The sequence below is a fragment of the Apis cerana genome, linkage group LG3 (assembly GCF_029169275.1).
Source record: "Apis cerana isolate GH-2021 linkage group LG3, AcerK_1.0, whole genome shotgun sequence".
In the NCBI taxonomy this organism is placed as follows: domain Eukaryota; kingdom Metazoa; phylum Arthropoda; class Insecta; order Hymenoptera; family Apidae; genus Apis; species Apis cerana.
Window position 1 is genome coordinate 4,603,292 of NC_083854.1, and position 15,404 is coordinate 4,618,695.

At 22.6% G+C, this 15,404-nt stretch overlaps 4 protein-coding genes and 2 non-coding genes across 7 annotated transcripts in view; 3 read left to right on the top strand and 3 right to left on the bottom strand.

Annotated features, from left to right (window-relative positions):
• LOC107993865 (cholesterol transporter ABCA5) overlaps positions 1 to 1,869 on the bottom strand; it is a 32,129-nt gene extending 30,260 nt beyond the window's left edge. Inside the window, exon 1 of the mRNA XM_062072294.1 lies at positions 1,803 to 1,869. The gene's annotated coding sequence lies outside the window, so the exon portion shown is untranslated. The remainder of the gene's footprint in view (positions 1 to 1,802) is intronic.
• Trnay-gua (transfer RNA tyrosine (anticodon GUA)) lies at positions 1,840 to 1,937 on the top strand. The gene is made up of 2 exons: positions 1,840 to 1,876; positions 1,902 to 1,937. It is a non-coding gene; the product is annotated as a tRNA-Tyr (tRNA).
• A 413-nt stretch (positions 1,938 to 2,350) lies between these two features.
• On the bottom strand, positions 2,351 to 2,423 carry Trnar-ucg (transfer RNA arginine (anticodon UCG)). Its single transcript has one exon. It is a non-coding gene; the product is annotated as a tRNA-Arg (tRNA).
• Positions 2,424 to 3,292: 869 nt separating this feature from the next.
• On the top strand, positions 3,293 to 4,680 carry LOC133665776 (COMM domain-containing protein 5-like). Of its 2 annotated transcripts, none has more exons than XM_062072344.1 (4): positions 3,293 to 3,690; positions 3,851 to 4,043; positions 4,168 to 4,314; positions 4,470 to 4,680. In XM_062072344.1, exons 1-4 carry the CDS (start codon positions 3,594 to 3,596, stop codon positions 4,651 to 4,653), a joined length of 621 nt encoding a protein of 206 aa, XP_061928328.1. In that variant the 5' UTR covers positions 3,293 to 3,593; the 3' UTR covers positions 4,654 to 4,680. The 2 variants fall into 2 exon arrangements, with proteins under 2 accessions (XP_061928328.1, XP_061928329.1); XM_062072345.1 differs by having other exon boundaries at positions 3,295 to 3,690; positions 3,854 to 4,043.
• A 460-nt stretch (positions 4,681 to 5,140) lies between these two features.
• Positions 5,141 to 6,506, top strand: LOC107993868 (NADH dehydrogenase [ubiquinone] iron-sulfur protein 3, mitochondrial). Its single transcript, XM_017050521.3, has 5 exons — positions 5,141 to 5,299; positions 5,375 to 5,440; positions 5,584 to 5,828; positions 5,901 to 6,146; positions 6,233 to 6,506. The coding sequence occupies exons 1-5, from the start codon at positions 5,236 to 5,238 to the stop codon at positions 6,395 to 6,397; spliced, it is 786 nt and encodes a 261-aa protein (XP_016906010.1). The 5' UTR covers positions 5,141 to 5,235; the 3' UTR covers positions 6,398 to 6,506.
• Positions 6,507 to 7,148: 642 nt separating this feature from the next.
• Positions 7,149 to 14,794, bottom strand: LOC107993866 (monocarboxylate transporter 12). Its single transcript, XM_017050519.3, has 5 exons — positions 13,259 to 14,794; positions 12,557 to 12,769; positions 12,342 to 12,468; positions 12,068 to 12,247; positions 7,149 to 8,584 (listed from the first exon to the last, which is right to left on the bottom strand). The coding sequence occupies exons 1-5, from the start codon at positions 13,401 to 13,403 to the stop codon at positions 7,375 to 7,377; spliced, it is 1,875 nt and encodes a 624-aa protein (XP_016906008.1). The 5' UTR covers positions 13,404 to 14,794; the 3' UTR covers positions 7,149 to 7,374.
• Between the last annotated feature and the right edge of the window lie 610 nt (positions 14,795 to 15,404).

Consider the following 15,404-nt stretch of genomic DNA (forward strand, 5'->3'; position numbering starts at 1 on the left):
GAAGATAATATTAGAATTTTATTATATGTTAAAAACACATATTTTGAAAAATTATGAAAATAAAGATCTTGGAATATTTGTCAATATTTCTAATTCCTTTTTAATTGTTTTAATATCGCTAAATTATATTAAACAATTTTCCAGTTTTCATCGAGCAATACCAAATATAAATTTACATCCAAGAAATACGATGTCTACTATATTATTGATACATTCTCCTTATAGTTTTCTGCGATCAAGAATTCCTTACAAAAGTACTTAAACAAGTATCTTTAATTTTTAGACATATCTTTCATCATTATTATGATACTCCTATAATTATAAATCATTCATTAATATTATGTAAAAATATAAATTATATAAATTTTAGAAAAATTTTAAAAATATTACATTCATAAAATATTTATCAACAAAAATAAATATTTTATAAGACAAAATATATTTAAATTATTTATAAAAAAAAATTCTTATTTTTTTATATAAATTAAAAATTTTTATTCTATAAATATATATATATATATATAAATTTTTTATAAGAAAAATTAAAAATCATTGAAAAACTGAAAATCAAAATGTAACATTCCATGATAATATGTTATATTATTTGAATGAATGAAATAAATCGAAAGAAAGAATCACTTAAACAATTGATCACTTGAGGTGTGGTCCTGTCAAGATAGATTTACTATGTTCTGATTAAAAAAACGACACATCCAGAAAAATTTTGTCAAAAAATAAATATCTTCGATATTCTAAAAAAAATATCTAAAAAAATAAAATATTTAGAATTAAATATTTTTAATTGAATGAAAACTTTGATTAAAATTTTAAGTTAGGATTAAATTAATATCTAACTACAATAACTTTAAATTTATGACTATTTTCCAATAATATGAAAACAATATCGAGAAGATTATCACTTGCTATAGGTAAATAGCAATTTACTCATTATTAGTAATTAAATTAACATTCATTTGTACTTATCAAAAACTATGTAATTGACAAAAATTTTGATCCTCTTAGATTGAAAAAATATAATATAATAATTATATATATATAATGTGGTAATTTAAATAATTGATTTTTATCAAACGAGAAATTTTGATTAAATAATATATTAAATTATATTATTTGTGATTTAAGTCAAATAATATTAAAAATATTAAATAAATAATAATTATAAATAAAATATTCATAAAAATAAAATTTATTAAATTTATTTTTATAACATTTTTTGTAAAAATGACATAACCTGAAATTTCTAAATTCTAATTTTATTAACACAATTAAAATTTCATGATATTTTTATGTTGAATAATATAATATGAAGTATGCAGTAACATCATAAAAAAAATAACTTCGACCTTTATATTTGTAATAATGTCAGAACATGCGAAAACCATTTCATTCATTTCTTGCGTCACATTGACTCTTCTATCTTTTTCTATCAAATCAAATGTTTCGAGGTCACATTACGAGATGTTTGTTATCGAAAAACTTAAAATTAATTTCATTGATAAAAAATAATTAAATTTATTAATTTAATAAAAGTGTATCAATTACCTTTTCTTTTTATTATTTTCTATATTATTTATAATTTCTATTAGAAATAGTTTGTTAAAATATTTTAAGTTTCTGATCGGTTTTATAAAATTAGATTCTACATCTAATTCTGTAAAATTTAAAAATAATAAAAATAAATGTAGAACTAGATATAATATATAATTATAAATATAGAATATATGTAAATAATTTAAAAGTAAATTAAATTATTTTTTAAATCTATATATATATTAATTAACCTTATTTTGTTCTCAGTTTCGGTCCTCAAACATAAAACCTTCGATAGCTCAGTTGGTAGAGCGGTGGACTGTAGTTGGCTTCTTTAAAAATTCTCAGATATCCATAGGTCGCTGGTTCAAATCCGGCTCGAAGGAAATATTTTTTCACTTTTTTATAAATTTATATAAAGATATAATAAGGATTTAATAAAATTAAATACTTTCTTTTACAATTAATATTGTTAATTAATAATAAAGTAATAATTTTGTAATTTTGTATGTAATTATAAATAAACTAATGTAAAGAAACTAATATAAAATATATTAATCCAGATGAAAGACTAGAATTTTTAATTTTTTTTTGTATTTAGATTCTAAGTTCATAAAAAGATATAAATTATTTATTTATTAAATGAATTCATTTCTAACAATAAAATAATTTTTTGATATGTTGCTCAATTAATTTTTTCCGAATACAAATAATATGTATACAAATAAAAATATTACTTTAATAAATATAATATATTGATTTTTATAAAAATTTTGAATAAAAAAAAAATTATTTAGAACGACCGTGACAGGACTCGAACCTGCAATCTTCGGATCCGAAGTCCGACGCCTTATCCATTAGGCCACACGGTCAGTTGTACCTCATCATAGAAATAATTTTTATTAAAGATTTTTATATTATTTATTATTTTATAATATTTAATAAATATATATCTTTTTTATGTATATAATATGAATGGAGATAAAAACTAATAATTATTTTTTATTTCTTAATATATTCTGATAATAATTTTATTATAAAATTAAAGTTTTTTTAAAATCGAGAAAACTATCGATTTAATATCGATTTACAAGATCGATGTCTTATTGTCTTAATATGATTATTCAATTAATTTAAATAAAAATATATCATTTACTGTTCAGCAAAAGAGAAATAAAAATATATAAAATGGGATTAACAACTATAATATTCTATTTTATATATAAATTATATTTTTAAAATTACCAATTTTAGTAGAATATTAAAAATTAGAATAAATGTTTAAAATAAAATATTCACTCGCATGATTTACCTACAGTTAATTATGAAAATACGAATATTTATGTAATTCTTCTTTGACAAACCTCATCTCTATTATTTATCCATATAGTCACAGTTCTCAAAGAACTTATTCATTTCTGGCTTCATAATTACAATTGTATTTTGCTATTTAAAAATCAAAATTATATGATTTCGAAATTTAAGGGATATAATAGGAAAAGGACAGAGGTTAAAAATTATGGAATCAGCGTTATTTCCAGAATGTCATAAATAAAACAAATGTAAAAAAGGAAAGTAAATGATAAAAAAAGAATAGAAATAGAATAAGAATTAACTATTGGTGCTATCTCTTGAATGATCAAGGCATCATTTTTTCAAAGATAATATAAGATAAAGTAAGAATTGAAAATCAATGCCATCTCTTGATTTCTAAACATATTTCTCTAAAAATATTTATAATAAAATATTAAGTTATCATTTATTATTACGTTATAATATGATTTGATAATAATAAAATTTTTTTATTATTCATATTTTATGTGTTTTGATATCTTAAAAATTTTAAAAAAATATTTATATTTTTATTATATTCTCGATCCACAAGATGGCATTAAATACTGAAAACAAATCAAAACAATAATAATTTAGATAGAACAGTATTATTTTATTACCACTATTTTCAAATTTCAAAGAAGAGATTAATTTATTTAATTTTTTCGATTCATTGTTTTTTATAGGAAAAAAATATCAGAATTAAAAAAATGACAACTTTTCAAACTCAACTTTTTTATGCTTTAGGAAATAAAACAAAAATTCTTTCAGAATTAAAAAAGGTATTTATTCGACCTTTGATTCAAAGTAAGTTTAAATAATATATTTTTATTTTATATTTTAAATAATATATATAATATTATAATAAGTAATATTAGATAATGTTTTTGTATGCATACATATATCTTTTATATTATATTTTAAATACTTTATTTTTTGAAAAAAAATTGCAATTCATTATTTGTAGTAGCTGTAAAAACAATAAATCAAGAGTACATAGAAGAAGGCATATTAGATAGAATAAGTCAAAAATACAATGTATCAGAAGAAATTATAGATGAATATTATTCAATTATTTTTACAATATTAAAAATTCATTTAAGTACATTATCACAAAATGTTAAACCTACAGAATTTAAACAAATATTAGAAGAATTAAAGTATGTATTTTATAAATATTATATTATTATATTATTTCATTATTTTTAATTTTATTATAATAAATATATTATTTCATTATTTTTAATTTTATTATAATAAAAATATATAATATTATTTCCTTAGATTATCACCAGAATGCATTGATGATCTTTCTATAGTTGTATATGGTCAAAAGCGGTCAGAATTAATATCAGGATTAATACAGAAAACAAAATTTTATCCACATTTAATATCTTGTAAATGGCGCATAGATATTACTATTTCTTCCAAGTAATTTCATATTTTTATTAAATTTTGATATTTATAATATAATAAATATGTAATGTAATATAATGTAACTTAGAAAATATTTTTATAAATATTTATAAATATTTAAGAAATATTACTTATTATATACTTAATATTATTTATTTGAATCTTTTTAGTGTATTAAATAGAGTTTTAGAACCATATATTATTATGGAATGGACATTTAATAATGGAAAGCGTCAAATATTTGAATTATCTTTGCCAAAGTTTCATCAATTAAGACATGCTATAGCAACTATACTTGTGGAAATGCAAAAAATTGAAAAACAATGTGCTGCAAAAAATATTATTTGTAGTTGATAATAATATAAATTTTACTACTGTTAATTTTTTTATTTTTATTTCGTATAGCATTGAATTAGAAATAACCAAAAAAATATAAAATATGTATAAAAAAAATATAAAAAAATTATTTTCTTTAATGAACTATGGAACTATGGAATATAAAAATAATTATTATAAATTAATAACTATAAATTATTATTATAAAATTATTAAATTATATATCTTCTTATTTTTTAATTTTAAAAAATTTATAATTATATTTATATAATTTATATATTATATTATATTATATTATATTTATAATATAAATTTAAAAAAACAATATTTCATATTAAAAAGTTAAAAATTTATATTCTACTTTATTTATTTTTATTATATGAAAATAAAAAGATAATTTTATGTTAGCATCTTCTTATATTTTAATGTTTTAAATAAACAAAATGTATTATCATATATGTATTTAAAGTATGTAATAGCACAACATATATATATATATATATACACCAACCTAATATTTTATAGTATTATATGGATGAGTGTATATGTAATAGTGGGATGAGTGAATCTGTTTGAAGAGAATCGAAGTTTTTCGCAAAAATGTCATCTTTATTAAAAAATTATTGGAAACTCATGAGAAATCTTCCTGTTACAAGCCCAAAATGTAAAAAGTTTATTTAATAATTTTTTAATCTTTTATATTTTATATTATGTAATAAATTATAAACTGAATCAATAGGTTATCCAAAACTTCTTCCTTTGACAAGAATGAATACTACAAATACTGAAAAAACAGAAACGCGACGTATGTAAAATTATAATTCATTATATATCTAATAATTTAATTTTTAATAAATAATTATAATATATTTGTAATAGTTCTCTTTTAATATTTAAAATAACCTTTATACTTATATATGTATACTATAGTTATACTTTTTTTAATAGCAACAATACGTAAAATTCAAACTGATTTGGAAACTGTAAAAGATTTGGGTTTATATATTGCTGGATGTTTACCAAAGTATGTGCAAAAAACTCAGATTGTTGCTGGTGATGAGCTTGAAATATTAGTATGTCCAGAGGGGATTATTCCAACATTAAAGTTTTTAAAATTACATCAAAATACTCAATATACTTCATTATCAGATATAACTGCAATGGATGTTCCTTCAAGACAATATAGGTTTGAGGTAAATTATTATTTGAAAAATTTTAATGTTTTAAAAATTTTATATAACAAATATTGTTCCATTGATTTTTAGATTATCTATAATTTACTTTCTCTAACTTTTAATAAACGTATTAGAGTAAAAACATATACAGATGAATTGACACCTGTACCATCAGCAGAACCAATTTTTGATGCTGCTAACTGGTATGAACGAGAAATATGGGATATGTTTGGTATATTATTTATGGGACATACAGATCTTCGTAGAATTCTTACAGATTATGGTTTTGAAGGACATCCATTAAGAAAAGATTTTCCTCTCAGTGGTTTTGTAGAGGTAATTTTATAATTTTTATATCTTTTTTAATTAATACAAATATTTTTAATTAATAATGTATAACATAAAAAATATATTACACTTAGGTACGCTATGATGATGAATTAAAAAGAGTTGTATGTGAACCATTAGAATTAGCACAAGAATTTCGTAAATTTGAATTATCTGCTCCATGGGAACAATTTCCAAATTTTCGAAGTATACCTCCATCTGATGAAAGTAAGGAAGATTCAACTAAAGATAAAAATTAAATTATATTGTCATTGCATATAAACATAAATTGAGAAAATATTTACATTAATATTTATTTAGTGATATTATTATGTATTCAAGAAAATAAATATAAAATATAAAAACTTTTATAATTTGTTTATTGAAATTTTTTATAATTTGTTTGATTCTAATAGCATGAACAATTTATTTTTTTTATAAATTATATATTATAAGACTTTATAAATTATTTCAAGTGAAACATATAAATTTTATATTATTATTTATTTTATATATTGTATAATATAAACATAATTCATTAATTACAAAGTGCTTATATCCTAATTTTAAGGCATATTTTCCAGTGAATTGTAAACAAATCGAATTAATAACAAAATTGACTGATTCTATCTTTAATATATATATATATATATATATATATATAACAATAAGAATTACTATGTATTCATTTTTTTCATAAAAGATGTGTACAAATACTTAATCTTTGCATTTTACAATTGTACATATGCTAAGAACATTTTATATGTAAATTATATTATTGCATCTTTCATTTTTTTTATTTAATTACAATAGCACCAGTAATTAGTACATTTCTTAACTAAGTACTTAGATAAATATACTCATATAATTTTATTTAGTACTAACAAGAACTTACTTTCACAGAATAAATTTTTTTTCAAAGTGTAAGGCAAGATACTTCCAATTTAGCAAAAAAGAGTACTTTTGTGTTTTTAAAAATATATTTTTTAATAATTATTTTCTTATTAATTCTTTTGAAAATGTGCGTGTAGATTATATATATATACATAAGGTCATCACAGTGCCAGTGGTTTATAAGTACATACATAACATTCGTTCTAACATCACAGTATTTCATAACATGTCTTGTTATATGTGTATATACGTATATGCATAATTGCGATACACATTACAAAAAATTTTATAATGACCATATAGTTAAGCTCTTGTCTATGTTCAATTTCAACTAATAGATACATTATAATTTTTCAATTGGACTCTCTTTCTTCATAATTTTTTGTCGTTTCCTAATAAATGGAACAAAACCCCATAATGATGCGCCTACCACTAAAACAATTCCTAAGATGCTAAAGATTGGACCATAACTGCCGATTTGTTCATATATAATACCGCAAATAGGGGGGCCAACTAGTTGTATGATTCCATTTACAAATAATGAAATACCATAAGATGAAGTTAATTTTTCGGTTCCTAACATATCTGCCATTATAACTGCGGTGATACCGACGTAAATACCGGAGGCTAAGCCAAAAATACCACAATAAACTGATAATAAAGTGTAACTTGTAACTATAGGAAGAAGGGCCAACGAGATTCCAGAAATGAACAAACCACCAACAAAATACCAATGCTTTGGCATGATCGAGACATCAGAAAGAGCAGAACCTCCGATACGTCCTATCAAATCTAATACAGACACAGTTGAAAGAAGAAGGGAAGACATATTTTTATCGAAACCTAATGAGATCGCGTATGCTGGTAATAAGATGACGAAGTTTGTATAACTGACAGCGTTTGTGGAATTTGAGATTAAAATTACCAAATAAATAGGATCCCGCAATAAACTAAAGTCAAAGAATTTGTTCTTCTTTTCTTTTACTTCGTTCTTATTCGTTTCTTCAGTGCCTTTTCTTGCGAATGTGCTTGATATCGCGTTTAAAGTTAATGTAGATGCTCGTTCCGGATGTAGAGCGGAAAGTGTACTTCCATGATATGGTGTGCTGATATAATTGAAAGATGACATACTGGGTGATTGAAAGGGCGATTTCTGACGTTTCGATAGCTTGCCAGAATCTGCAGCACGTTCCGGAACCGCATGTAGGGCCGGTGTACTGTGCATCTGACCCGTTATCTCTCGTCCCATTGGCATACTAATTTTTCTCGTTCGACCTTGAACGGGTGTATTCTTGTAATATTCTAAAGCAACACTGGACGCGCTCTTTGGTACTATTGGCGCGGCTTTCTCATTTGTGTTCGAAGAAGAAACAACATGATTTGATTGCTTCTCATCTTCGGGACTAGTTATTGTGACCGAAGCGGCTTCCAAGTCGACATCGTTCGATTTGTTCGACGATGATGCTGGTACCATGTGTCTTTCCACTGGTTCGTACAAAAGAGCACTCGCCCATACATTCAAAGTGACAGCACCCATTATTAATACTGCACCTCTGTAAAAAAGTAAAATGAGTTTTAGCGCATTTTGTTTGATCTAACAATAAGATTAACTATAGCTTACAATATCGTCATCAGGCAATATTCCACGGCTGTTGAGAAAAAAATGTCACTTCATTAGATCAATTATAATATTTAAATTTGTTATTAGATCAGTTAATATTTTCCAAATATATTTTTTTATATTTAATATAATTAACCAATTAAAATTTGTTTGATAATATAAATATATAATTTAAATTATATTGTCAATAACTTAAATTACATTAGTCAATAATTAAAATACAGTCACATTTAATTGTTAATTTAATTAATCATGATTATGTAAGTATGGAATGGAATAGGAAATGTTTAAAAATTTTTTATGAATATCTTCTAAAAAATAAAAAAATAAAAAAAATAAAAAGGATTTTTCTATGTAATGATTTATGATGCACTGAAATAAGAATAATTCGAAATATTATAAATATAAGCGTTTCTGAAAACGCTTTATTATTACATTTATTGCATATTTTTAATTATTTTAATTTTTAATTATAATTAATTTATATTAATAAAATATATTATTTTATATTGTATGAATAAATTATAAAAAATACAAAAATTAATATTATTAAATATATACAATATTTAAATATAATTTGCTAATCTTCTTAAGAAATTTACTTATTATAATTTTTGGTAACCAATAGATAATAACATGTAACAGATCTTAACTTTTAATTAATTATTAATATAATTTTAATATCAGATTAAATTTTGTAAATTATTATTGAATATTAAAGATAAAGCGTTATATATTTTAAAATATATAAGCTTATTTATTAGTCAAATTTCTTTTTTAAATAACATTCTTAATTAAAAATTCATATATTATGTTTCATAATCTGTGCTTCTTTTTTAGTTAGAACTGACTAATATATACAATTCGTGCGTCAATCTGAAACAATTTTTTATATCCATTAAAAATTAAATTAATAACATAGATAAAATTAATTAAATTAACACATAATAAAAAAATAAAAATATAATTTAAGCAAACATTTCATTGCAAATATCTTTCATTAAAAGATATTTTTTCAATAAGTTATCAATCTTTTCAAAATAGAAAAAAAAGATTATGAAAAAGCATATATTTAATATTCTTTTCTCATCTTTAGAATAAATTAGAATGAAAATTATATTGTTAATGTGTGTTTCAGATTGCGTGTACAGTATTCTGCGGTACGAAAGAAATTCATCTTCTTCGAATTGTCCTTTTCTTCTTCCATGGAAAACATTTTTCTGCAACAAAAGAAAAAATAAAAGGAACGCTTAGATTGATAGAAATTAGGCTAGCTTATATCTATTATAAATACTTATATATGTTATATATGCATATATATATATATATATATATATATATATATATATGTAATAGCATTTATAAGATGTATAAAAAATGTGATTACATCTTGAAGCTTATATGATATTCTATATTTGGTTTTGTCAAAGATTAGAATTTTTATTTCAATACACATATTTAAATCATAATTAATTCAATATTCTAGTAGTATAATATATGAATTTTCGACAACATATACTGTCTCGAATCGCTGCAAAGTAAAACTATAAAAAAATAAACAAATGCTAATATAAAGAAATAAAAAAATACGAAATATATATTGGAATTGATTTACATTCGAAGAAACATACATTAGTTAATTTATACTTTGATTTTTCAATATACTTGAATAAAAAAAAATAATTACTTATTGTTCACATTCAATTGATAATATATTAGCGATATATAAGTGAAAAAAAATAAATTTGCTATATTTAGTTTATAGAATAAAAATATTGCATAGATATTAAAAAAAGATAAAAATACTTTTTATAAAAGTGATAAATAATTTTTTTACTACAACTATCACAATTACTATAATAATATAAAATACATAAAAAGGAAAGTTATCTTAATTCCATTTTTATGACTCATTAACTCTAAACACGTGAGTATCACGCGTTTGCCATTTATAATGCGCACACTAAAAATGTGCAAGCACTTTCAACGTCAAATCGTACGTTTCCGCAATTCTCGCACGGACGTGATTATTACATATGCATATACAAAGAAAGACATACACGTGTAATTATATTCGCGGTTGTTTAATAGATATTTCTTCCTTCTTCCTTCTATTTTATTTTCAATCTAGCGATTCGTTTTGAAAAAGATAAGAAAAATATATTATTTTCTTATATGTATATATACATATATTTCAAACAAGACAAATTACATTTTGTATACTAATGATGATACTTTAATTCTAATACTTAATTGTAAAGAGATAATTGATAATGAAATAATTGATAAAGAGACTGCATCATTTGCACTGATGGTTAAATATATAAATATCGAATCGCATTTCATTAAAAATCACATCCTAGATATTTAATTATTATCCAATCAAGGATCTTATTTTTATCATCATGGAAAAAAGTCGTCATAATAGGTTGATGATACTGGTCCAAACTATTTCGTCCTTTTCTATCGAAGTTCAATGTTGTTGAGTCTAATTCAAAATCAAGCGTTAAAATTACGCGTGATAAAAATTTAATAGCGACAAGATAGAAAACATAACAGATATTTTACCATTAAAGAATATAACATAAGACAAAAACGTACATACAATACGGAATAAATTCTTACCTAAACCATATCAGATGAGTTAAGTGCCATTTTCACATGCAGGCTTCAGGGTTAGTATATAGAATATTTCTGCGCCTTTTAAAATTAAAAGAAACGTTAACTTTCCGCGAATCTATTTTTTTGACAGATAATAATTATTTTTATACGTATGTGTACATTACCGTATCGAATAGTTAATATTCGTTATTTTTAATAACAACATCTTTGAAAAAGGCTATAAAACAATTATAGATATTATAAATTTTGCAGAGATACAATAATGAAGTGTACACAAATGCACGCGCGTGGTTGGTCCGACATGCATGATTGATTATCATCACATTTAATTAATTTTAATAATGATTTAATAAATACTCACCAATAATAATCTTCACAAAATATATAAAAACTTTCTATGACACTTTACATACGAATCTTCATAAGAACAAGAAGATGCACGTAATAATACACAGACTTCTCGTATTTTTTTTTGTGTCACAAATTACATAAAGTTGGATAAATCAAGCTCACAAACCACAGGTACATTCAATTTTGTCAAAAATAAAACGAATGTATTAAAACATATTTTAATTAATTATATTATTTAATCAATTTCAAAATATTATTAATAAATTTAATAAATTAAATACTATTAAATAAACGTTTTATCAAAATAAAATAAAAATTCAAATTTTAATTTTATTATCTATTTATAGATTCTTTGACTTAATTTTTAACAATTATAAAATAAATTTTTATCAAAATAATGAAGCCATACCTGTTATTTTTTATAAGTATGAAAAAAACCTACCTATAACCATATTCTCGTAGAAGAATTCCTAAGATGGGTGGTAGAAATATTGAACCTAATGCACTGCCAGATATACAGAGTCCATTTGCAAGTCCACGTAATCTTACGAAGTATGAAGTTACTATATATACAGTTGGAGGAAAAGCTAAGCCTGCTCCTGTTCCTACCAGAACACCATAACTAAAAAATTAAACAAATAATAAAATTATACATGAATATTAAAAATATTCTATATTTATGTACTTTTATTTATTAAAAGTATATTAACAATTACCTAATACACAAGAAGGCTACAGAATTTGCAAAATAACTTAACATCATTCCTGCAGCAGCAAATGTTCCACCTAGTAAAGTTACTGTTCGATAAGAATATTTAACTGATAATATACTGGAAAGTGGACCTGTAAAAAAATTATTATTTTTATTTTTCGTTTTTTATTTTTCATTTAAAATTTTTAAAAATATCTAGTTTTATTTTTAATGTCTTACCAAGTGAACTGTAGAGAAAATAACATAAAGCTGGAATCCAAGCAGCTGCAGCAGGTGATGCATCAAAAACTTCAAGAAATTCAACAAATAAAACTCCAAAAGATTTTACTGTTCCAGGAATAAGTAAATTCACCATAACAGATGCTAACAATATAAGCCATCCCCATCCTCCATCTGGTGGGACTAAATCTTCTTCAACAGTTATACATTTAACTAAAAAAAAATAAAGTATTACAATAATTTTTCATTATTATTATTATTTATAAATATATGTTATATATGTTATTGATTTATTAAATTAAATATTTTAGTATATTTTATAAAAAAAATTGATATTATATATAAAATGAATATTAAATATTGTAATTTTACTAATTCAAAAAAATTTTCTTCAATATTATAAGTATTCATTAAAGTATATCACATTTTTTAAATTTGAAATACATTTAAAAAAAATATTGCAAAATATTAGTGTCTATGTTATTTTACTATATCTTTATAATTAATATTTATCATAAATATTTTAAATTTTTATGATTATTATATAATAGAATACAGAAAAAAATAATATAAATTACTTCAGAAAATTATTTATTTATATTATGTTTTCCCTCTTTCATATTATTTTAAAATCAGTGGCCATTGATTTTTTAAAAAAATAGAGAAAAAAATTAAAATATACTCACAATGTAAATAACTTACTTTGTTTATTGGTCCCATTGAAATTACTTTTTTTTTCATTTTCGGAGTGTTGCGATACAAGTCTATAGCTTCCTTTCTTGTTTTTGTTTGCACCGAATTTGATGTTGATTCCATTGTCTTGATCTTGGACTCGTTGCATTGTCATCGACCTTTTCTTTTCTTTTCACACTAGCGCACGCGCGCATACACACATGTATAATGTATCTTTGTAATTATACAAAGAAATAAAACTGATTCACTGTGAAAAAAAATCTAAACCACTGTGTATACCACTGTCGGCACACGAATACTAATTAAAATGCCACAATATAACAAAAAAATAAAAATTAAGAAAGTGAAAGGGAAATAATGAAACTGGCAATGCACTGGATTACACGAATGGAATATATTGTGATCTATGGTTGCATCAGCATCAATGTTCACAAACTGCAGGATCAGCAGTCGTGTCCTCTTCTTCGATTGTTTCGGACTTCATCAATTTTAATCTGATGTTAATAGTCACACCTATATCATAGCTCTTTCTATATCTGTGATAGGATGAACCTCGTGAAGCGGTCATAGACCCTAATCGTATGAACAATTTTCTTCGAAAAAGAGAAAAATATCTACGATTCAAGTGATTCGACGTCACTAATAGCGATCCGCAATGCGTCGATATTGTGAATAATTTCACTGGTGTTATAGCTTCACCCGTAACTTTTACTTTCGATACTTTGACAAATTGCATAGAGCACGTAAACAATGGCATGTATACGAAAATTCTTATATGTGATTCACTGTCATTCTATGGAGAAAATTTCTTTCGTTTCAATTTTATACCATCGAATTTATACCAAAACAACTTGTCCGTTACAGAAACGACGAACGACTGACTGATCAGCTGTGTCGCTGTCTCACGCAGCGCAGGCTGCCACTACTTCATCCTCTCTCCCACCACATTCATATCCTCCCATTTCAATCTTTCTTTCGATGATTAGTCGATTCTTCTCCTACTCTTTTTAAATGATATACTATTTTTTTTTCTTTCTGATTCACTTTTTTTTACTATTCTTTTCTCCTATCGAAAACTTCTTTCTTTTTTTGTTATACTTTCTATAGATCTATTCGAGAATATATCAAGAAATAAGAGAATGGAAATTTTACGATATGGTATAATAGAATCATAATCAAGAATCGCGCAGAATGTATCAAATGAAGAATTTTTTATCTTTGTGATGCAAACATCGTGTGAATTTAATGTTTGTCGCGTGCGACCGCGTTCCACTTATAGTGAAATCGAGATAGAAAAAACAAGCTTAAAGCATCGATTCGAATTTCTCGTATCCTATCATGAAAAATCATTTACAATCTCATCTTTTAATTAGATGCAGAAAAATAAATTTTCAAGCCATTAATTAGCAAATTTACTCACCTCTTAAAAAATCATTATTTGATGATATTCTATATAAAATGATGAACTAATTCATTGATGTTTTTACAATAAATAATACATATTGTAAATTTATAATATTAATAAATGTGTTATTTTAATTCTTTCTAAATAATTAATAATTTTAATTTTAATAATTTTTTTAATTTTTTTAAATAAAATTTTTTTTAAATTATTTATTCAATATATTATAAAATTTAAAACAATGTCGAGAATAATACATTTCTCTTGTAATGACACTATTTGGTTTCGTAGAAAAGCAAGATTCTATCGTTTCAGTCATATCGCAAATTGGTAGTATTATGTGTTTGTTAGAGAAACCATTGTGCGTACATTTGATGATGATTGTTCAAAGAATTAGAACGAAATATTTATGATAACACGAACATAATATAATCTTCTCAATGAACACTAATTATACTATTCTTTGAAAAATTAAAATATTAAAAATATTAAAATACTTTTATATTAATTTTAAAAATTCATAATTTATATAAATAACGTAATAATATTTTTAATTTATTACATTTCTTATTAGTTAATTTATTTTTCAAATAAAAATAATATTTTTATCTGCAAAAAGAACAATATGTAAATATTGATTGTATATAAATATTATTGAATCAAATATATAATTTTTTTTAAAATAATTTTTCTAAATAACTTGTGATAAAATTTTTTTAATCAATCTGGATGCTCTATTTTTTTCAAGTACAT

Excerpts from the sequence above, each read along its gene's own strand:
- LOC133665776 (XM_062072344.1), top strand. The coding sequence starts at position 3,594 with ATGACAACTTTTCAAACTCAACTTTTTTATGCTTTAGGAAATAAAACA. Across the intron at positions 3,691-3,850 it reads TATTCGACCTTTGATTCAAA|TAGCTGTAAAAACAATAAAT; the intron begins GTAAGTTTAAAT and ends CATTATTTGTAG. Across the intron at positions 4,315-4,469 it reads GATATTACTATTTCTTCCAA|TGTATTAAATAGAGTTTTAG; the intron begins GTAATTTCATAT and ends GAATCTTTTTAG.
- LOC107993868 (XM_017050521.3), top strand. The coding sequence starts at position 5,236 with ATGTCATCTTTATTAAAAAATTATTGGAAACTCATGAGAAATCTTCCT. Across the intron at positions 5,300-5,374 it reads TCCTGTTACAAGCCCAAAAT|GTTATCCAAAACTTCTTCCT; the intron begins GTAAAAAGTTTA and ends CTGAATCAATAG. Across the intron at positions 5,441-5,583 it reads TGAAAAAACAGAAACGCGAC|CAACAATACGTAAAATTCAA; the intron begins GTATGTAAAATT and ends TTTTTTTAATAG.
- LOC107993866 (XM_017050519.3), bottom strand. The coding sequence starts at position 13,403 with ATGACAATGCAACGAGTCCAAGATCAAGACAATGGAATCAACATCAAA. Across the intron at positions 12,770-13,258 it reads CAATGGGACCAATAAACAAA|TTAAATGTATAACTGTTGAA; the intron begins GTAAGTTATTTA and ends ATTTTTTTTTAG. Across the intron at positions 8,585-12,067 it reads CTACGAGAATATGGTTATAG|AGGTGCAGTATTAATAATGG; the intron begins GTAGGTTTTTTT and ends ACTTTTTTACAG.